The 23,299-nt window shown below is 41.5% G+C and overlaps 1 protein-coding gene across 1 annotated transcript; it reads left to right on the forward strand.

Annotated features, from left to right (window-relative positions):
• The first annotated feature begins 3,686 nt into the window (after nucleotides 1-3,686).
• LOC124692303 (protein BONZAI 1-like) lies at nucleotides 3,687-13,177 on the forward strand. Its single transcript, XM_047225642.1, has 16 exons — nucleotides 3,687-3,862; nucleotides 5,122-5,169; nucleotides 7,788-7,936; nucleotides 8,057-8,105; nucleotides 8,721-8,777; nucleotides 9,871-10,053; nucleotides 10,202-10,336; nucleotides 10,605-10,666; nucleotides 10,842-10,947; nucleotides 11,018-11,132; nucleotides 11,269-11,345; nucleotides 11,443-11,580; nucleotides 11,815-11,979; nucleotides 12,056-12,169; nucleotides 12,406-12,502; nucleotides 12,690-13,177. Exons 1-16 carry the CDS (start codon nucleotides 3,719-3,721, stop codon nucleotides 12,782-12,784), a joined length of 1,734 nt encoding a protein of 577 aa, XP_047081598.1. The 5' UTR covers nucleotides 3,687-3,718; the 3' UTR covers nucleotides 12,785-13,177.
• Nucleotides 13,178-23,299: the final 10,122 nt, after the last annotated feature.

The raw sequence follows: 23,299 nt of genomic DNA on the forward strand, positions 1-23,299 counted from the left end.
TGCCAATCATCTCCTGATCTCGTTGTACCATAGGACCGTAACTCACACGAGGAAAAGCAGCATGCCTAACTGCTCTCTTGTGCACCATAAGGATCCAGACTTGTATGCTGCGGCATGATGCATAAGCTGGAGCTGGTGAGTCTACTCAAACAAGATCTATGCATTACAAACGGTCTTATCAAACCCAACTAGTTCTACCAACATGAACCTAACACTACAGTAGAGCAGATGAGTTTCCCCTTACCTCCGTCATGGCGGACGACGGACATGGCCGAAAGCCACCGCAGATGTGCGCAGGCTCCGCCACGGCTGGAAAAGAGGACCCTGCTCCGGCGCCGGGCGCCGGAGACCGAAGGGAGATGCGCGCTCCCAGATCTGGGTCGCCGTCGCCGGTGCGAAAATTGAGGTAAGGGAAAATTTGGGAGGAAGCTAATGGAGAGGGTAACCGAAGAGGGAGGTTACCCCTACCTTTGCCGCGCAACGCCGCTGGGATTTCGGCTTCTCCCACCATGCCGAGGCGGAGCTCCCACAAGAACGACGTTATCGATTTTCGTCTCGCCAGTACGTAGCCTTGGAGAAACTGTCAAACTGGGCGTTCCTTCGGGCCTATTCCAGAGGTGCTTTAAGACCCATGCTATGCAAGAACGCGACTGAGCCCAGGAAACCAAATGGCCCGAAAAATGCTGTGCTGATGCAAACCAAGGGACGACAAGGCTACCAAACGCGCCCCTAAATTTACAACGTACACTAAAACACGTATAGCAATATGGGTGACAATTCTGTGACAAATTATTTACTAGGACGGTTGTTACATGACTAGTAAGTGTGCCCGTGCAACGCACGTCTCTAAAGTCTTTCACACATTAGAAACTCACAAATATAGCAGTTACGCCTTGAAAAAGAATATGAAACTATCTTTTATGCATGACAAATTTTTTTAGTCCATCTGCCATACAATTGACAGCCAATAAGTTGTGTATTACTCCCTCCTTCCCAAAATGTAAGGCGTGTAAGGTTAGTCAAAATTCAGCGTCTTCTAACTTTGACAAGGATTGTACTAAAAAAATCAGTACAAAATCATTATAAATAGATTCACCATTAAACATATTTTCTCAATTAGTTCATTCAATATTGTAGATGTAGATATTTTTTCCTTAATATTTGGTCAAAGTTAGTAGGATTTAACTTTTCACTAATCTTAGGTGCCTTAAATTTTGGTACTGTGGGACTACTATGCTTCAATGTTGTTACCCTTGTTCCACAATTTAAGATGTTTTGGTAGACTATTTTAGCCTACCAAAACATTTTATATTTAGGAACGGAGGTAGTATAACCAAGACCTCAATAATGGATTGCACACATCTTAGAGGGAGAAGACCACCACAATAATCATCTACCAACCGAGATCACCATCTTCTAGTACAATTGCCAAGGAAAGAAAATACCTAAGTTTTAGGTGAGTATGGGACTTCCTGATCGCTCGAGCATATAAGAAAGCTTCACACCTCAACCTCGGTAACCTGTCAGCCATATCAAACCAACGAAATTTCTTGCCCAGCTGAGCACATGAATTACAAAGAGTAAAAAATAACAGAAAACTGATAAGTGAGCAACAGTGATGCGTATTGCCTTTAGTTACCACTTACCAATAGCTCTTATCTCACTTCCCTATGTGTCTATCACCAGTCAACTACCGACTCTACTCATGAACTTGTAGTCTTCCCTATTGGTATGGTGAGCCAAGGATTTGAGAAGTTTATAATATGTAGGCTTTGTAAGTCTGATGGATCAAATCAGAGACCATGACAAAACAATAAAAAATATTCACCATACCAGGCTTACTGATGAATCCAAGGATAGTTTCTGAAAAACAGAAAACAAATTAAGTAAATAATTCCATCAAGGGAAATGCTAAACTATAGAACATTGAAATAAAACACAATTACATTGGTAAAATTTATGAAGATTAAATCTTTGCACTCTCTCACTTCACCCTCTTAACCAACAGTAAATCAGAAAATATGATACTCGTACAAAATTTCAGAGATGTCATGAAAGGTACACTGACGTCCAATCTATTTTTAGATAATTCCAATGTGGAGGTTTCACTGGGTAGTCTAATGAACTGAAGTAAATCACCATCTGCAAGGGGTACAAAAATTACACTTAGAAAATCATCCACAAACCCACAGGGCAAATAGTCATACTATAACCTTTTGAAATAAAAACAACAATATCAGTAAATTTTGTGACGTTACAATTGTATATCATTTGTCACTTATTTCCTTATATCCAGCAACACAACCATACTACAAAAGTCAGAGACCTCTTAAGAAAGGTGACCTGAACTTCTACAGTCCGACTGGTGCAGTGGTGCTTCGACCAAGCCTAACAGGTGCAGCGCTATTCAAATAAGCACAAATAAATGCTACTACTCTGCTCAACGGATGGAGTCAATATGTTTATTTGGCATCTGACACAATATAAAAACTCAATGTTCCTTAAGCTATAACCCACTCATGAAGGATATGACCAATTTCAGTAGGAATAACTACCACTCGGAAGAATAGCCCGAAGAGCTAGGCTGGCAACACCAATGAGAAACGCTGGCGCTATGCTTGGGGCGGTGATAGAAATCACAAGCATGTTGCCCGCGCCAGCGATTGCGGGCGCACCTAAGGCATTGTTAGCAGATCGGAACAGAGCGAGTTAGCCACAAGGATAATTGGAACCGCCTGAGATCGATAATTTGAAGTGAGGGTTTGTTCGGGGCTCACCTTGAGAAACGAAGCAAATGTGGGATTGGTAGTCACCGTTGCAGATAATCGGGGGCCGCGGCCCCTGCGTGCTGGCCGCACCTGAATAGCGGACAATCAAACTTGCCTGGGAGGGTGTTGGTGGCGTCGGGGAGCTCGCAGATCGGGGCCTTTAGCAGCGCGGCAACGCGGGCGCCATCGCCGGCTTCCTTGACGAAGTACTCATCCAACTCGGTGGAGATCTCGGCGAGGTCCTTCTTCACGGCTGCGCCGTCGGCACGGGGCAGGGAGACCATGGTGAGCACGCTTGAGGGGGTGGTGAGACGATATCTATGCACGGCGTCACTGCAGCATTGGGGACTTCGTCGGCAACGTTGGCGGCGTTATCGTCCCAAACGGCGTGGACGATGCCGTGTGCGTCGTGGCCAGGGGCCAGGGCATGCTCTTCAGGTGCGAGCAATCAGCGGCGGCCCGTGCGGGCGGACGGTTGGAAGGAGCGCGTGAGGGCGAGGGGGAAAACATTGGGGGCGCGGGGGAGAACGGTGCATTGCTGTCCGTTTGATCCAATCAGATGGACGGTCGAGATTCGATTTTCCTACGGCACTTCGTGCCTTTATAAGTAGTAGAGATAGAGATAGAGAAGTAGAGATGATGAAAATTAATAAAGCGGAAAGAGGCGCTTTGCGAAAAAAGGAGTAGGTCGAGTCAAAGTCTTGTCTGCCGGGCCGTCTAGCACTAGCAGCGGGGGCCCTATCCTAGCACCCAGCGGAAGAGGGACAAAGCCGTAAATTCCGCCCCACTCGCCGTCCGTTGTTCCAAGTCTCCGTGTCGTCTCCACTTGCTGCAGTTGCTCCTCCTGCTCCGTCCCATCCCATCGCCTCACCACGCGCCCCTCTCCCTGCTCGCGGAGATCGGTACGCGGATATAGATCTCACCTCGCCTCGCCGGCGAAGCGGGACGCCATGGGGAACTGCTGCTCCGACGAGGTGGGCCATGGAGCCGGCCGCCACTCCGTCGGCCCAGCCGCATCCGTCGCCGAGGCAGCCTCCGCCGCGGCCGACCGCTTCCTCCGCTCACGCGGCGCCGGCGCGTCCACGCAGATCGAGGTACGGAGCCCTGGGCACTGCTCTCTGCTAGTACACCTCTAGTTTCGACCTCCTTCGGTGGGGTCGTGGCATTGCGCGCGGCGTGGGTCGGTAGGTACCTCGGTGCTCGTGCTCGTGCTCGTGCTCCTACATGGGGAGTTGTAGCTGTTTGTGCTTGGCGTGATCGGTAGTCGCATTTGCCACATGCTACTACTCCACTAGCGCCCTCCTTTTTGGCACTGTCCACTGTGTTCGCATTTATTAGAAGATTTAGCAACATAAAATGACAACTAACATTAACATACGTTCACCACAAGGTCCACGAGTTCGAAATACGTAGTACCAATTAACCCACACATGGTGTTGAACGAGACGTAGGCAAGGTCATTCAATCTCTTATGTTCCAGTCTATTTCTCTTCTTGAAATGGATATGAGTTTAACACAAAACAACCCATAATTGCTACAGATCTAAAATCAAAAAACAGCACATAGAGTCTTGCTACTCACCCTTTCGAAGGTGCCTCCAGCTGCGCTCACAAGCGGAGGATGGATAACATAGACTAACTACACTCCTTGCAACTTTGGTGAGTGGCAAACCAGTATTTGACTACCACCGATCAGCTAACCGGGAGAAAACAAGGAAACAGTCATATGCTATTTTTTTAGAATTATGTTTTTTTTCCCGAAAAGGAGGTCGAGACCCTCGGCCTCTGCATTGAAAAGATGCATACGTCATACAGCCTTTATTTAAATTTTATTCAACAGAGGTTTGGCAAGATCATACATCAACACAAACCCAAGCCACCACACAACACCTACAAACCCGACAATGGGGGAAGATCATTCCATCGGCCTTATGCCCTAAGAAAACCAAAAACCACCCCACCAGCTAGCTTCTGGGGCATCATCGAGTCACCCTGTTGCGAACCGGGAGCACACATCCAGTCCACCAGACCCTCAGCGAGCACCTCATGCACACGCTTCAGAAGCCAAGTGATAATTGGTTCCTCACCTTTAAATTCTTTGGCTCCAGATTGTTATTCTTCTACTTGTGTGACTAAGCAGTATTTTTTTATGGTCATGTAGTAGTATTTGATATTGAATTTCAAGGGGTTTGCAATGCGTTTTTGCTCGGGGACTGAAGAACGTGTAGTTTTATTCATTGTTTAGGTTTTATTGCCTAATCTTTCAGTTGTAGCAGTATAATTTCAAGAATTGATTGGACCTGCTCAGTTGTGTTGTATTTTTAACTTTGGCTCTATGTGGCATGTTGAAGCAGTTATCTCTCTCTGCCTCGATTTTGGGCGATCAAGAGTATTTCTCCAAGGTATGTTCCTTTTCCCCCTTCTCCCAGTTGTGGTTTCACCTGTATGAATTTCCATTATATCTTAACCAGAGTCTTCATGTATTGCTAATGCATATATACCCGTTGAATACCTGAAATGATTCACTAGCAAGTAGTAATAGAAACACATGTATGTCATCTCTGGTTGTTTAAGTAGTAGAAAATTGCATATCTACCATTGTGAATGTGTGCAATAGTAAGTTCACCATTGCAATTATTCTGCCAGTGAAAAAGAACTAACTAGTTTTTTTTCCATTGTTACCCCTGCTATAGCCCCAATCATCAAAGAAATGCCCAATTTACAACAAGGTGGAAAATACTGACTTATTGTACTAATGTACTCCCTCCGTCCCATAAAGGTTGTCTGAGATTTGTCAAAATTTGTATGTATCTAGATGCTATTTAGTGTCTAGATACATCCAAATTTTAGACAACCTTCGTGGGACGGAGGGAGTAATAAGAACACATGTTCCAAGTAAAGCTGGATGTTTAGCCCGAGGTTTTGGGCTCGGCCCAAGCTAGGTGATGCTCGACCCGAGTTGAGCTCAGCCTGCGAGAGGGATTGACTGATCTGAGCCCATTTTCTTGGACCGCAGTGAGCTCGGGCCAGCTCGTTTGGCCGGTTTTGTTTTCTGTAGCAAAGAAGAATGCCATGGCATGGCTGAGTCCTGGCCGAGGGGATAAGGGAGAAAACAGGCAGATGAGAAGTTCCTGGAGCTTGATGATACGACAGAGGGGCCAGAGAGGAAAGGGAGAGAAGAACCCCATGACCACGCTCGGTGCACGCGGTGACCACGGCCAACGTTGTGCCTCTCGTGTTGCTGATAACCTACTCTGCTCCTGATGGAAAATGCTTATGCCACTGCGCGTTCCTCACTACAATAAGCTAGATGATAGGGGTAGATCTCAATGCCAACAATGACTTCTTTCATCAAACTCAAATGGTACTTGGGATTCTCCCTTCTCGCTGCAGAGGATCCATATAGCTCTCTTGATGTGCGTTTTCATAAGTGCTTATACATCTAATTAAAGAATCACGGTGCCCGTCATAATTTCTGACTTCGTATTACAGAGTATATTGTGTGATGTTTATTTGCTGTGGACATGTGTCTATTGCATCAAGGTAGTGGCAGCATCACGGGCAAAGTCGTGGGAAAAAAGAGAGCAGTTAGAAGAGTAAAAAAATAGGACCAGGGAACAGTCTAGTTGTATTAGGAAAGAATACATGAGATAGTCCTATTTGTCGCGAAAACGCAAAAGACTTGCGTTTCGATGCATTGATAGATAGAAAGAAAGGTTATATGTACATGTCCATGAGAGGACGAACACCCCGCGCTACAACTCGACCCAAGCAAGGAAACCTAGTCTAGGGGAGGATCTGGCGGACACCCCAGGCTCCCGCGTTCGCCCACTGTTGCGCTTCGGTCTTGATGTCGCTGAGCAGGGAAGGTACCGAAGGCTGTGCGTTGTCAAAGATCGCAGCATTCCGGTGCTTCCAGATCCACCACGCCATGAGATAGTCCTATTGTATTAGGAAAGGTCTAGTAAGTCCATTTGTACTATCTCCCAATGTTCTCTTCTCCTAACCCATGTGTACATCACATGCAGCTCGTCTTGCTATCTTTAGCAGTGGTTAAACTGTTGCAAATCTAGGTTCACAACATTATTCAAGAATCTGTTTTTGGCAGTGGATAATTAATACTAGTAATTTAGAATGTAATACTGTACATAGTACCATCCATGATAAAGCAAGTAGATTTGCTTTCATGTCGACATGCTCATTCTGATGTTGCTCCTTTCTTAGTGGGTGCATACTTGAACTTGAATATAATAAAAGTACTTTATAATGTAATATTCCCTCCGCCCATAAAACGATGTCGGAAATTTCTCTAAATTCAAATGTATCTAGACACTCTTTAGTGTATAGAACTATAGATACATAGTACGTTTCATGATAAAAGCAGGTGACTTTGCTCTGACCAGCTTTCATGTTGACTTGTTCATTCAGGTGTTCTTATCTTGTTAGTGGGCTCATACTTGAACATCAATATGAACAGTTGCATGCAATGGTTTGTTTGCCCTGGGAGCTCATGTAACTTGCATTGCAGCATTTGCAGCCAGTGTAGTTAGCACGGAAGTTGTTTTGTTTAAACACTATCCAGAAATGTAGATATTAAAACAAAGTAATGTGCTCCCTCCTTTCCAAAATAAGTGACCCAGCCTTGTTTAGATAAGGATGTACCTATAACTATCTGTATCTAGACAAAGTTGAGTCGCTTATTTTGGAACGGAGGGAATACATAGTAAAATAATTATAGCTTTAAGTTGCCTCAAATAGTGAATTGGAAAGGCTACCAAATGAAATTTGAATGACAGCCAATTGATTCGGATACCCCATCCAAGTATCTACCTTTGGCTGACTCCTCCAGACCTCTGTAATTCCTCTGAATATCTAACCTTTTCACAAAGTATTTATTGAATCCAGTAAAAAGCAGCAGACATTACTCTCTCTGTGCACGTGCTAGAAATATGTCAAATTACTGTCATGCTGTCTCATCCAACTTCATATTCCATTTCTTTTTAATCTCCTCTCTTTCTAGAGCAATCCCATGGTCATTGTTTATTCTAAAAGCAATGATGGAGCACTTGAAGAAATTGGGCGTACTGAAGTAATTCTAAATTCACTGAACCCATCTTGGAATGCAAAGATCAATTTGCAATACCAGTTTGAAGTTCTTCAGCCATTGGTGTAAGTTTCTGTTGTTATTTACCTCAATATTTCCCCTTGTTTGTATCTTGCATTACCATTGTTAAGAGTGGATGCTACCTCTTAACCATCTTCAATTATGAAATATATGTTTACTCGCAGGTTTCAGATTTTTGACATTGATCCACAGTTTCATGATGTCAGTGAGAAGGTAATTATGTTCTAATTGGGTTATTGTTTTCATTTTTCCTCTCAAAACCCTTTTACTGACCGGTTCTCTGTTAGAGAAAGAAGACTTCAATGTGAAAGTCTAGTTTTCATGACCACTTTGCTTTCTTTGCAGTGTCCCAAATAGGATCACGTAGCAGCAAGTTTAGTTACCATTATTTGTAATGGTGTATATTATACAAAACGAAATGTTTAATTGCTCCATTTCTTTTAATTATTGGTTACTGAAATCCTCTAGAAGCCAAGTATCTTAAAACGGTGATTCTGCATAGATTCCCAAATTAAAAGAAATATATCTGTATTTTTTTCTGATAAACATCAATTCTTGCCCATTTTTTTGTACCTTTAAATTTTTTTTTTCTCTACCATTTTTTTTGCTGGTATAAGAAACCCCAACCTACATTCCAGTGCACACGCTGGTTTTCGCAAAGATGCTACTCCCTCCGATCCACAATAAGTGTCGTGGTTTTGGTTCAAAATATCACGACACTTATTATGGATCGGAGGGAGTAGTAAATATGATGTCTTGGAAACTCTTCTTCGTTGCTCCTTTGATCTATGCGTTGCAGTTCTTAAATTAATCTGCTCTGAAGTGCAGATGCTTAAGCTGGAAGAGCAACAGTTTCTTGGAGAAGCAATCTGTAATTTGTCTGAGGTATGTTTATTATGACTAAAATAATTGTTTTTCTCCTGGCTATTGATTCTTTACTGGACTAATACTTCAGTGCACAAAACACACCTTGCGTTGTAGAAAGTGTATCTATTTGGGCATTCTGCCATGAATATCTGGAACTACCAACAAGTCTAAAGTTGAAAATCCTGATGTTCCGATAAACTTAGTAACCAGGTTTGAACAACTTCAGACTGCAGCCATAGAACACAATCAAGTTTGCCTTCAGAGCTTCCTTTCATGCTATCTTTCGGTCTTAAAAAACAACACCTGCCTCAAACTAATACAATTGTATATGCAGCCAAACATGGCAATCTGAAGAGTTGGAACTACTCCCTCCATTTCATTGAAGAGGGCGTATAATTTTTTTCAAAATTTCACCAAAGCTTAAGGCGCAGGTTGTGGTGTAGGTTGTTTTTTCCAAAACTACCCCTCCTAATTGTGTGCATCGACCTAAAACTTTGGGAGAGAGCAGCGTAATTAAGGCTCTGCCATTGGCTGAGCATGACGCGTGCGTGGAAATAAGGAGAAAATCAGGAGGCGGTCATTTACTGCTGCGCTGCTATTGGTCTTGCATGTTTGCATGCATGGAAAGGAGTGGTTGGGGCCCTGGGGCATGAGAGAGAAAGGCATGCGCTGCCATGTACTACGAGAGAAAAGAGGAGTCGGTTCACATAGGCAGGAAAAAAAATCTGGAACAGATCTATCGTTTTAATAGGGGTACATTTGGAATGATTTGCAATCGTTAGACACTCCTTAATCTACGAGCTAGAAAATATACGCCCTTCGCATAGAAACAGAGGGAGTAGTTACTAACTACAAGATTTTTAATTTGCCATTTCGTCTCTTCATCATTTATCTTAAGTTTTACTGCACAGTTCCAGCTCTGGTAGATACTATTCTAGGTTCATCACGAACATATTGTTGTGGTTGGAAAGCAGTACGGGGCAGAACTTGCATCACATCAAGAGTATATATTAAATTCAAAACCTTGTAATGTCATTGAGTTTGAAAATTATTAATCTATACATGCTTTAGATGCATATCTTGTTTCCTGAGATCAAGGTTGATTTTGTAGGTTATCACCAAACAGAACAGACTATTGACCCTTAAGCTTGGTGTTTCTGAGCATAACTTACCAAATCCTAGTAAATCTGGTGAGCTAACTGTCGAGGCTGAAGAAAGCGCTGGTTCAAAAGCATTAATGGAAATGGTATTCCACTGTTCAGATCTTGAAATCAAGGACCTTCTCTCAAAAAGTGTAAGCTTACGTTTCATTTTTTGGTTGGTACTTGTTTACTGATGTTGCCTTTGCATTTCGAACATGCCTATCTATGTCTTTTCACATGTGCATTATTGGTTCTGGAAGTCCAAATTAGTTTTCACTTATCTAAGCATGCTTATTACAGGATCCTTTCTTGCTAATATCTAGAATATCAGAGAACGGTACACCTGTTCCAATTTGCAAGACAGAAGTAAGGAAGAATGATCTCAATCCTAAGTGGAAGCCAGTAATTTTGAATCTCCAACAGATTGGAAGTAAGGCATGAGATCTTTCCTCTTCTATTTTCTTACGTACTTCTGTTTAGGGCCCAAACAGAACTTACATAATTGTATATGACCTTTCATTTTCCTCGAGACAACATTATGTGTATGCTTAATTGAGCCACTAGGTGGTGCTGTTGGTGCTCTTCAAGTGAAAGAACTGTTCTTCTAAAATGGAAAAGGAAAATAGTTCATTGCTTTTGTTGCAAATATTTGTATGCATCTAACCCCGATGTATTTCTTTTCCATTTATGTATTCTGTTTCAGGAGAACCCCCTCATTATAGAATGCTTCAACTTCAGTAGCAATGGAAAACATGACCTAGTTGGGTAATTGTTCCTTTTTGTTACTGTCTGCACTAGCTGTATGTGTGTTTTTGCTCTTTTTTTTTTGCCATTTTATTGTGCATAAGTCATTGATATGTTGTATGGTGCCTTAGAGCCTGGCCATTAATTCTCAAATTCCAATTTGTTTTCTGATTAGATACCCTTTGTAATTCGACAGCAAGATAGTAAAATCAGTCGCTGAATTGGAAAACATGTACCATAGTCAAGATGGTGAAAATTTCTTTGTTCCCGCCAGCACTGCCCATGATTGTCATAGTAAGGAGGTAATATTTATTTCTGTAGAACATCTGCAACTGTTATACTGTATTAACCTATTTTTATTCTGATACGCAGGTACTGAAGAGTCAGGTATTTGTGGAGAAATATCTTGAGAACAATAGACATACCTTTCTGGATTATATTTCAGCTGGGTGTCAAATGAATTTGATGGTAGCTATAGACTACACAGGTATGCACAGATATGCTAGTGCAAGCTGGTCATTCACCATTTGCATTGCTCAAGTTTGTAACAGCTTATTTCTTAATTTTACACCGTCAATGTTTCATGCTTTATAGTTTTTTTTACTGGAAATTGTGCTTTATAGCTTCAAATGGAAATCCGCGGCTCCCAGATTCCTTGCATTATATTGACCCCTCTGGACGGCCAAATGCATATCAAAGAGTAAGCAACCGATTTATCAAATCCTTAGTTTTTTTGTCCTGATGAATCTTTGAGCACAATGATGTTAAGTTCTTCCATTGCTGGTTTTTTTGGGTAGGTAATACTGGAGATTGGAGATGTACTACAGTACTATGACCCAGCTAAGCGTTTCCCCTCTTGGGGCTATGGAGCTAGACCTATTGACGGCCCTGTTTCTCACTGTTTCAATTTGAATGGCAGTACATATCAGCCTGAGGTATTCTATATTCTTTCCAACATTGAACTACTGAGGATTCTGAGTCATAAGTCCGGAAAGCTAATGGAAAATCTGCTTTTCTTAACTATCTTTCTTAAGTTTACAATAATTGTTTCTATTTACGAAATGGATGAATCACGTAACCCATTTACCATATGTTTCTCTTGTTTTGGGTGGCTTCTTAAGGTGTTTACTTCGATTTATTCATAGCCTACCCATTATGAACTTTCCCAGGTTGAGGGAATACAAGGAATTATGTCAGCTTATATCAGTGCGCTACGCAATGTATCATTGGCTGGTCCTACACTTTTTGGTCCGTTAATTAGCACAGCTACAGAAATAGCAAGCCAATCCCTTGCAAACAATCAACAGAAATACTTTATTCTGCTAATAGTCACGGTATGTATACCTCTAGACCCATATTAAAAAAAATGCACCATGTTTTTCATTTTCGTTGGTTCTTTCCTTTGTCCAGGATGGTGTAGTGACCGATTTTCAGGAGACGATTGATGCAATTATAAAGGCATCTGATTTTCCTTTGTCTATCGTTGTTGTTGGAGTTGGTGGGGCTGACTTCAAGGAAATGGAGGTAATTGGTCTGGATAAGTTTTCACAGTTCTATTTGTGTAAATTCATTTGTACAGATAATATTGAAATGTTTAAGTAGCACTTGTATACAGCCTTGGGCCTTAGGAAACCAGATTATAGTCTTAAAATTCTTTAGCACCATATAAATTTGTGTGCAGTTTCGTCTTCAAATTTTCTGATTCTTTAGCATCAAATAAGTTTCTTTGAGCAAAAAATCTTTAAATTTCCACTGTGCAGTTTCTGGATCCAAATAAAGGTGGGAGACTGGAAAGCTCAACTGGGAGAGTTGCTTCTAGGGATGTGATACAGTTCGCCCCAATGAAGGATGTGCATGGTATGTGATTTAGTAGACTATTTGATGAATTTCTTACTGTGGCATTCAAAGGCAAAAGTTTCCGTTTTCATATATCTTGCCATCCGTATATTTTTTGTTTGCTGTTTCCTTGTGCATATGATTTTCGTTTCTTGGACTTCACTTGGATAGTGAAGCAATGTGATATTTCATCCCTTCGTGTTTCCAGGCGCTGGGATATCCGTTGTTCAATCACTTCTTGCTGAGATACCAGGGCAGTTCATGACTTACATGAGAACAAGAGAAACTCAAGCAATTAGTTAATATAAGATTACATATGGCGTTAAGCCTTTAGAAGATAGCTTTATAATGTTCCTTGTTACTATGATTATGGCGATTCAGTCACATCATCATGCAAATTTCAAGCCTTGGGTGTGAAAAGAAGCAATATATATTGGATTTGTTAAAGGCGAAAAGAGATTAATCTCATGTAGATCATAGCCGAATCAAGTAACGATGGGCGCACTCTCCATGCTGTTTTGTTGCTTGTCAAGCCCACCATACGGTGCAGCACAGCTATGTCCAGGCAAGAACTGCAAGGTACTGTAGCTTGAAGATTATTGTTTCAGGAGCCCTCTTTGGAATTCTGAGTTGTGTATCATCTGTGTAAATGCAACAGTCTTTTCCAAGTTTAGTTCCATTGTGCTTTAATTTGGCGTTCTTGAGACCCCTTCTATTAAACTGTAGTTTCTTTTTGAGATGTCAATTTGTAGTTTAACGAATAATCTCCTGTCAGTTCCGCTTGTAAAAAACCTCAGCCGATGCATATGGCCATCCCTTCTGTTTGGCTAGTAAAATACCTCGGCCGATGAATATGGCCATCTTTATTGTGAAGTTTTAAGGAAAATCTTTGTAAGTGTTGTTTCTATGGAAGCTAAAGTGTAATGGCGGCTGGCTTGGGGAAATCCTACACCTGAGTAGCAGATATATGTACAGAGAGAGATAGCTCCAGGTATGCGACACATGGCTAGAAGATATATAGTCAAGTAATTGTTGAACACCACACCCCACAAGATGAGTGATTTATATCGATCATTTCCATCTCTGTGAAAGCGATATAAAGTGACTCCTCTGCTCTTGTTTGGCCGCCGCTGGCTGCATTGAAGAGCCCCTGTTTTGCCACCTCTAGGCTCCTCCATGCCAAGCTCTCCCCTCCTGTTGTCGTCGCTGGGCAAAACCTATGTGGCGTGGCGGCATCATCGGATCTCCTCTACCAAGGTTTATGGTTTAGGATCGCAGTGGAGGCACTTGCCCTGGCAGTGATGTTGGCTTGGCGGTGGCCAGGTTTGGCGAGCTGGTGGCGGCAGACGGAGTGGGCAGCGGCATCATCGGTTGACGAGCTTGATCTAGACCCAAATGGGCTCGGAAAGGGATGCTACTATGTTGCTACCTGCTACATCTCGTTATCCCCGGCGATGACACGCATACTCCTCGCTCCTAGGTTAGGCCTGCAACACACTCAAGCGTGGTAGTGGTGGCCTCCTGCTCCACCAGAGGTGGTCGGTTGGCCGGTTGTGGTGGATCCCTTGATCCCACATCTAGTGAGAGTAAATTACACAAATCTGCCACAACTGGGGCAGTGGTAACGGGTCTGTACCATTCTAGAACTTATATTAGAAAAGACAATTAATAAAGCTAGATCTGATTGGCCATCTAAAATTAACGAGGCATTATAGGCTTATAGAACTGCTTTAAAAAATCCTATGAGAATGTCTTCGTATAGAATGATCTACTCCCTCCGGTCCATATTAATTGACTCTAATATGGATGTATCTAGAACTAAAATTTGTCTAGATACATCCATATTGAAGTCAATTAATATGAATCGGAGGGAGTATTGAAAATCATGTCATTTACCTGTAGAGTTAGAACACAAAGCTAGGTGGGCTTTTAAGCAACTTACTTTTGATTTAGAAACTACGGGAGAGAAGAGAATCCTAGATATAAACTTATTGGATGAATGGAGAAATGAAGCTTATGAAAGTGCTAGATTATTTTAAGAAAAGTAAAAATTCGGCATGAAAAAAGATAAAGAGAAAGGAATTCAAAGTACGATACCAAGTATTATTGTTCAACTCTCGTTTCAAGTTCTATGCAAACCAATTAGCATCGAGATGGCAGGGTCCATTAGTTGTGCAGGAGGTGTACGGCTCCGGGCCATCCGTCTTCATGGAGACTACAAAGGTAAACCACATGTTGTTAATGGACAACGTCTTAAACATTATATTGCAGGAGAAAAGTTCATAGGAAATGTCAAAGAGTTACATCTCTAGACCCCGGAAGCTATCATCGCCAAGAATTACCCTCTATCAGACACCGGAAACCAATAAAAGTCGAGATCAGGTACGTAGCAATCTCGTAATATTTCATATTTTAGGGAAGTTACTTTTAAATAAGGAGGTTTCGCGAAAGATTTGGGCGAAACGGAGCCACGAGGGGGGAAAGACCCCAGGTGGCACGCCCTACCTTGCTGGGCACGCCACCCGAGGTCGTTCGCTCCTCGGACTTCCTTTTTTGCCTCGGTTTTGACTCAAACTCTTCGTTTTTACCTAAATTTCGTCAATATATCCTCCTCTGCTGATCTAATCTCACATCGAGTCTTTTCGAGCGAAACTTGTTTTTTTTGTCCAGAACTTTCAGCTTTTTGACTATGTCAAGCTCCGGATCCAATCTCGGAGGCGAAGACTCCAAGGAGATGGGTGTGGTGAACCGCTACCTCAACTCCGTGGTGGCTCATCTGAAGACCTTGACCTTCAAGGAGGGGGTGCTGCTCATGGAGGAGGTGAAGGCTCCGAAGACCGAGGGCACCATGGATGAAAGGCTGGAGATTCTGGAGGACACCATCTTCAGGTATGGCACTGCGATCGAGCGTAGTCTTGATGCACATCACCTGATGAACATCGAGATGGAGAAGAAGGTTGAAGCCTATGAGGCAAGGATCGAGGACACGGAGGAGAAGATCTTTCACATCCTCACACAGTTGGATAGGTTCCAAGCCCTCATGTGGGATGTGGAAAACCGGAATTGTGAGTATGAAGATCGCTTCAACAAGATCGCCGAAGTTGCCTCCATCAAGTTGAACGATCCACCTACATCCTTCTATAATAGGAGGCCATATCCTTGGAAATTCAAGGAGTGGGACGCCCATTATGAGGAGGAGAGCTCCAAGAAGGATGACACTACTTCAACAAACTAAGCTCAGGGGAGTTAAATCGAGTCTTTTATGCTTTTTAGTTTATCATATCGTTTTTAGTTCGTCATCTTAGTTTGGTTTTTTGCTTTCATCTAGTAGTTATCAAGCCCCTCATAGTTTGGAAAGCTCTTAGAGCATTATCATCTATCTTTGGTCAAGTGGGTTTTAATGAAATTTGAAGTATAGTGTCATCCATGATTCTTTTGTATGGAGATTTATGGGTAACACTCATGCAAATGTGCTCCTTCGTATTTAGAAATTTCAATTACATCTTATATTGAACTTATATAACTTGAGCATGTTGGACAAGCATATAATTTTGTAAGTATGGTTTGCAACAAAGGAAAGGTCCATGCAAGCAATGCTAAAAATTATAAGAAAAACAAAATATCTTGAAGTTGTGTTGGAGATGTGGTCTTGGAGAACAAATAGTTAGGAAGAGAAGATGACAAGGAGGTATGAGATACTCTTGTGCTACTTGGTAATCAACGGGTAAACTGGTTGTCATGGATATTTCAATACATATGCTCAAACAAGTTTCTGAATGAAAAGGTCGGCACCCGAGGATTCGGTTAGCCATGGAAAGTGCAAGACAAATGTGGATGTAGAGCATATGGCATGATTGAAAGATCCATGAATAAGGTTTATACTGGTTACTAGGAGGCAAGACTATTAACTGATCCCATCAAGAAAATGGCAAAGTGTTTGGTAAACATCAAACTTCATGCTCATCTTGTTATTTAAGAATTTCTCTTCTTGTAACTAGTTGCTCTATGAGAATTTATCTTCAGTACAAAGGCAAAGTAAAAGAGAAATAAAGCTGGTAAAAAGCCAAGCATAGAAGTGATCTATACTGATAGACACACATGAAACATTGTTCAGTTGTCCAACATGCAATGGTTAGTCTTGTTCAAATGGTAAGAGGTAATTGCTAGAGTTTCTATTGTATGAAGTTCATGTTTGTATGATTGTTGGTTCAGAGATCTTACATTACAACTGAATATGCAAAAGTTGATGATGTTATGCTCGTATTTCTTTTATCAACCATAAGCTTATTGATGCATGATATGATCTATTCGCTTATTTGCTCGGGGATGAGCAAAGGTTTAAGCTTGGGGGAGTTTTCATTATTATATGCCATCATACACCAATATTTATGCATTTTAGTTGATTTTCGGGACTTTCCTACAATGTCCCCTTCATTGGCATTTAATTCTTGGGAGGTAGAAACCTCCATTTTCTTATTTTATTTGTTTCAGGGCTTTCTGGACCGCTAAAAATCGAGGCAAAAATACCTGATCAGTTTTTCACCTCGAGAAGGACCGTGTAACACCCCACTTTTTGCAACCTTGTTTATTTGTCCATAATGCAAAAAATTAGGGGGAACAAAAACTTTTTCTTTAGACTAATTAAGATGAATTGCCTTGATCTGTTTGTTATGATGAATTGCCTTGATCTGTTGGTAGATGAATTGTCTTGATTTGCTTGTTGAGTTTTGTCTTGAGCTACCTCATAGAACCACACCCCTAGTGGTTAAACAAGCAACTCACAAAATAAAACACATGTGTGACTTAGGAAAAATTGTTTTCCTTGTTACCACATCAAACTCTTCTTCTGATGGCAACATGAGTGTGCCATCTTGATTTTCTCTTTGTAGTACAAGATAGCTCAATCATCCTTAATTCAAAACTTGGGATCGTCTACCCCTGGCTACATCTCTCTCTTATACCCACTCATCCCTGTTGGTTTTGAGGCCATGTCGACCATCTGGGTTGACGGGCTTTGAATGTCCAGATTTTGGCAGTTGATCTCTAAGCACCCACAACTGTTTTTGATGACCTCACTGCATGGATCTCATCTATGCAACACCCTCTTCAACCTCCACGTCCGGCATGTCTCATTCTATCCTTGCAGCACATTTATTCAACTTGATCTTATACCCTATCCAGTGTTTCAACACTAGAACACTTCCTTCAATTTTACCTCTTGTTTTTATTCAAGTTTAATCTTCACAAAACCAAGAGTGGGAATGATGGGTACATTTTGTAGCCACCATCTACCCTTGAGAACACTTCTCCCTAAATTAAGTTTTCTTCTCAAAAACCCTATTGTTTTTCCTTCTCAAGTTTTGATCACAAAACTACTTCTAGTTTTATTAAATCTTTTCAAAATATTTCTTCAAGGAAAACAAGGAACTGAAATGGGTATTGTTTTTCATCCCATTTCTAACAAGTACTGATTTCTGAAACATTACTTTCTATTTTGTTTTCTTTTTAACAAAAGGCTTGTTTATGGTACTAATACCATTTCTTGTTTTCCTCTTGCTTATTTTACATTTAAGAAAAACTCTACCTTACTTGAGAAAGTAAGTAGAATAATTTGAACTCCTATGCTCCCACTAGTTTTCTCTCAACATATTCAAAATTCCATTTCACCTGAGTTCATTCCCAAATTGTCTCTAGACAATTGAGGTGTGTCCCATACTTTTCAATTAAACTCTTTTTCAAAAGGCAACTCTTGCACATCTCTGATCCACCACATTGTATCCCCTCCATCCTCCAATTTTTTTGATCAAATGGATGATCATTTGATATTTTCAAATCACTCCCAATTTACCTCTTATTTGAAGAACAAGTTATATCTCATCATACCCATCTCAATCCTCTATTCTTTTCCATCATCACCCTGACCTCATGAATTGGTGATTTACGCCACCGTATTCATCCTTGTGAGTACATGGTTACTTCACTCACCATGTCTCTTAGTCTTGCTCTATAATTTTCTAAACCACCATCACCATCCCATTTACCTTGACATGCACATGCATTGTTGCATGTGGTCCATCCCAATCCTTCCAAAATTGAATTCTTATAAAAACTACTAATCATCAAATATACCTTGGGAACTATCTTCATCATAAGTTGGTCTCAACCAAAGTGGTGGAGATTATTCTCATGGCACATGTCACCTTCATACTCCTTTTTATCTATATGTATCTACTCCTATTTTTATCATCATCAAAGTCACCCTTTGACATTTTCTCCTCAATATCATGCACATATCTATTCACATGGATGTTGTGCCTCTCCCTCACATTGTTCACTTGTATTTGGCAAGAATGGAGCCGGCCAATTGTGTTGGCATGGCAATTTCGGCCAGCCACTTTCCTCCTCACTTTCTTCTCTTGCAAGACTTGCCTCTCAACTACCCCAACAATTAAATGGGCAGCCACCCATCCTAGCCAATCAAAAAGGAGGCAGCCAACCCCCTCTCCCTCTATAAATGGCCCTTGGCCGACCACCTCCACTCCTCTTGCTCTCATTTTTCTTCTCTCCACTCACTCCTCCACCTTATCTACTCCCTCACACTCTTCTCCTACTCTCCCCCACGAAAATGCAGCTCCACCTAGCTCCCATGGCCGGCCATGGCCATGGAAAGAACTCCAAGATGAAGCTCCCTCCTCCCTCAAGCTCCTCCTCACCATGAGAGCCTCCCTCTCCTTCTTCTCCCCAACCCTAGATGGTTTTCTCTCCTCTTCCTCTTCCTCCATTGCTAAGATTGGATCTTGATGCAGGTGCATGTTGGTCCAAGCATGGAGAAGCTTGAGCTATCCTCAGATCTGAAATTCTTGAGCAAAGTTCGTCCAAATCCCTGCAGTAATTTCTGCTATCTTGCTGTTTCAGATTCTGGTACGAACTTGTAAAATCCACCAAATATCGTGTGCAGATCCAAATCGAGTGATTCAAAGTTCGGTGGATAGGTATTCAAAATATCTACAACTTGGCGTGGTCTCATCCTCAAATTCGTTACAGATTCTCCCTGGTAAATAAAGTTCTAGAAACATGCAGATTCACTGTTTGTTAGATTTGTTCCGTTTTACAAAACCTTTTTGAGAAAACTCAACTGCGGGTGAAAGCCCTCTTCGATACCTTGATTTTGGCGGTGGTTTCACTTCGATTGAGCTCCTGAAACTGAAATGGTTCACAGATCAAGATCTGGACAGATCTGGCTTTGTCGAATTAAACCAGGAGCTTGGGAACGAATTTTTGAATGAAACAAATTGGGTAGGAACCAGCTTTTCAATACCTTTCCGGTGCAGCTGACCTCATATTTTTATGAGTCGTGTACGATTTGTGGTGAATTAAACTTGTTCTGTGTGTTCTGCAGACATGGCTGTTAGCTTTTAAATCACCAAAAATCCATTTTTGAACCTAATTGAGTGATTCCAGTTCTGTAGGACTACGGAATGTTTTCTTAATCTTCTCAAACAAGTTTCAAACCTTTATCTGTTCTGTAACTCTAGAGGTAAAGCAAATGGTATAGACATGCAGTAATCTTGTCAATCCATTTGTGAGAGTTTCAGAAACAATTTTAACCCAAATCCAATTGTGTATGCCTCTCTGTTTAAATACCTTTCAAATGCCAGTGGTCCCATATTTTTAGAATTTTTTTACGATTTATGGCTTACAGATCTTGTTTTCTGTACAGTCAGATTCAAACAAATTCCTAAATTTGTAGGTTTAATATTTTTGAGTGCATCCAATTGGGTTAGTCTTGTATTAGTACTGGTCATCTAGGAAAAATAGTGTTAGTCTCTGTTCATGCATTTTTATTACTGTTAGTAATGTGTATGTGTGACATGGGTTGTTGTAGTAAAACTTTTTGGTTTATTTGGAAACCTTAACCACCTCTTTGCATTAAAAATTGGTCAACCAATGTTTTATTCTTGCAAAACTAAACCTCTGCAACTTAACCTTAGTTCTATTGTTGGCTTAAGTTTTCCAATGATGTGGAATATTGTTTACTTCCTATTCTTGTGTAGTGTTATGTAAGCTTTATAAAATAGAGAGAATGATTTCCCGCTTTTCCAAAAATGTTTCAAATTATAATATGAATGTTTGTGATGCCAAACTAATGCACTTGTCCTCTTTATGATGTTATCTACCAGGGGATATTTGGTTTATGCCATGGTGATAACCGAGAGAGGCAATTGCTAAGCATGGTACTCTCATACCTTTATTAGGTAAATAAAATGGCGTTTCTTCTAGATGCTTTGTAGTATCTATATGTCCTTAATATGTTAGCCTTAGTAGAGTGGTTAGTTTTTGATTAATGCTTGTTGCTTATTGTTTTGTTGGTGCAATGTGTTTGATTGTGTTCCTTTATATTTTCCGACGATAGATGCGAACGATTCCGGAGAAGAAGAAGTGGATCGGACAAGGATTTTATTTATATTGTTGGTATTCTTATATTGATGAAGTTGAAGAAGTCCAGGGACAAATAAGCCAAGGCAAGCCATCTCTTGATCTCTGATTGACGTGTCTCATATTGTTGTCACTTTATTATTACTCTTGTCTCTTGATCTTGTGTGTGTTAGTCTCTTTATCTTGTCGATGCATGCTTTGTCTTAAGCATGATGATCCTCTTGGTCATACTTCATGATCATCTTAGTAATTTTTGGTATACTTGTTGATCATGGCTATGCCATCCTACCTTGTTGAGTTACATGCTTACCTTAAGCATGTGACACTTCTTGTCGATTCACTCCTACACCCCTTGTGACTGTAGTAGTAACAACATCATGATCTTGGTGTACTCTCATTTTGAGATGAGTATGCCTACCTACCTTAGGTATGTCAAATATCGTTGACCACCCTCACTTCTATTAGTGTTGGTTGGTTAACACCATAAATCTGAAAGTATTTTCCCTCTTATGTTGACAACATGCATGCTTACCCTAAGCATGTATGCCCCCTTGACCACCTATATTAGCATCTTCTTAGTGGCATGATGATTAACATCATGACCCTTGTTTAATCATACTACTTATGTTGTCCCTATGCATGCTTATCCTAAGTATGTATGATCCCCTTGACACCTCATTTATCACCTCCTTAGTGGTATGATGGTTGGCATCATGCCACTTTTGTCTCTTAGTTCTTACATGAAACCATAGGTTGGGAACCCCTTGGAAAAATACCTTGTTGAAAAGAATTTTTGGAAAACCTTGGGTAAGTTGGACTTACCTAAGTGTGTGTTTATGAAAGAAAAGGATCTTGGCAAAGATGGTTGGAAAGAGAATCTTGTTTATGAAAACTTTGGCGCCTAAGTACTCACCCGTGACAATTAACCCGCGCAACCACATCTACTCCAACGTGGGCACGGAGCTTAGCTTGACGTTTGTTCTTCTTAGCATGAGGCACCGCACAACTATACAAGGGTACAGGTTACCCCCGAGTCCGGGTTGTCATGGTTGGGACAATAGTATAACGGGAGGCCTTCGGGGCTGACCCGTCCGGAAGACACTATGGGTCTCCCGGCTTGGCGGTGGAGCCACGCTCAAAGGGAGGTGAGCTGCCACGGTGCCGGGAGGTACATACTCCATAGGGTAGGACCTCTTGCTAAGTCGAATGGGCGAAAGGCTATGTTCGGGTATCCGTCGTGGCATATGTTGTTATGCGGGGATGATGCCCACACGATAGGTATCCGGATAGAGGTGGGGAAAGTGTGCAAACTCTGCAGAGTAAAATCTATTCGAATAGCCGCGTCCGCGGTCATGGACGGTTGGAATGGCTCGTTGCTTAGCCCGATGAGCTTTGTTTTTACAAAATTGTTTGACAAAGGAAAGGAAAGAACTTGTTTGAAGTACCGGAAGGGTACGGGAAAGGATGTGTCGACCATATGGAGATGGTCGGGAAGGATAAATAAAATTGGGTTACCCCATCCTAGTGTTTTATGTTGTGGAACTCTTTTGAAGTATCTTCTTCAACAAAGATATAGAGATGTCATAGAACCCTCTTAGTGTCCCCTTCAACTGTGATGTGGGATGCTATATCCACAAGAGAAACTGATTCTCTTTCACATGCTATATCCACAAGAGAAACCGATTCTCTTTCACATGTTATATCCACCAGAGAAACTATTCTTCCTCTCTTGTCTTCTTTAGTTAGAATTGTTATCACCCTCTTGATGGTTTGCGAGTACAATTCAAATGTACTCACGGCTTTGTCCCCGGCTATTTACTTGGCCGGACCTGGAGGACTTCGACAGATGAAGAAGGAGTTGACGACGTCTATGCGAGCTAGGAACGTCTTCCCGGTCGGTTGCTCGTAGGGTTATGGCAGATGACTTGGGTACTGCTATCGTTGAAGTGATGATGCTACTCTGATGTTTAGTTAGGCCCTTCGAGGCTATTATGTAAGTATTGGTCATGTGACCATGTTGTAATTTTCTTAATCCGCTTTGTAATGGATGGTGTAATTTGATATCAGTTCGGTTATGTGTTCACGGCACGCTGATCATGGGAACGTGAACGGTATACATAACAGGGTATTTCGGACAGCTAGTCCGGGGTCCCCACAGAGCTGGTATCGAGCTATCCCGACTCGTAGGAGACCTTAGTTAGCATGGACGTTAGTTAGGAGACAAGTAATTGGGAAAAACTATTTACGAAACAAATTATTTCTTTAGTAGGAAGCATAGCTTCTACTCCTCTTATTTCTTCAAAGCTTCTAAATTCTTATCTCTCTGCTTTATAAAAGGGTTTGAAAGTTCTTACTCTATTGTCTCATCCAATTCAAACCTAC

This window comes from Lolium rigidum, chromosome 2, assembly GCF_022539505.1.
Source record: "Lolium rigidum isolate FL_2022 chromosome 2, APGP_CSIRO_Lrig_0.1, whole genome shotgun sequence".
NCBI classification, from domain to species: Eukaryota; Viridiplantae; Streptophyta; class Magnoliopsida; order Poales; family Poaceae; genus Lolium; species Lolium rigidum.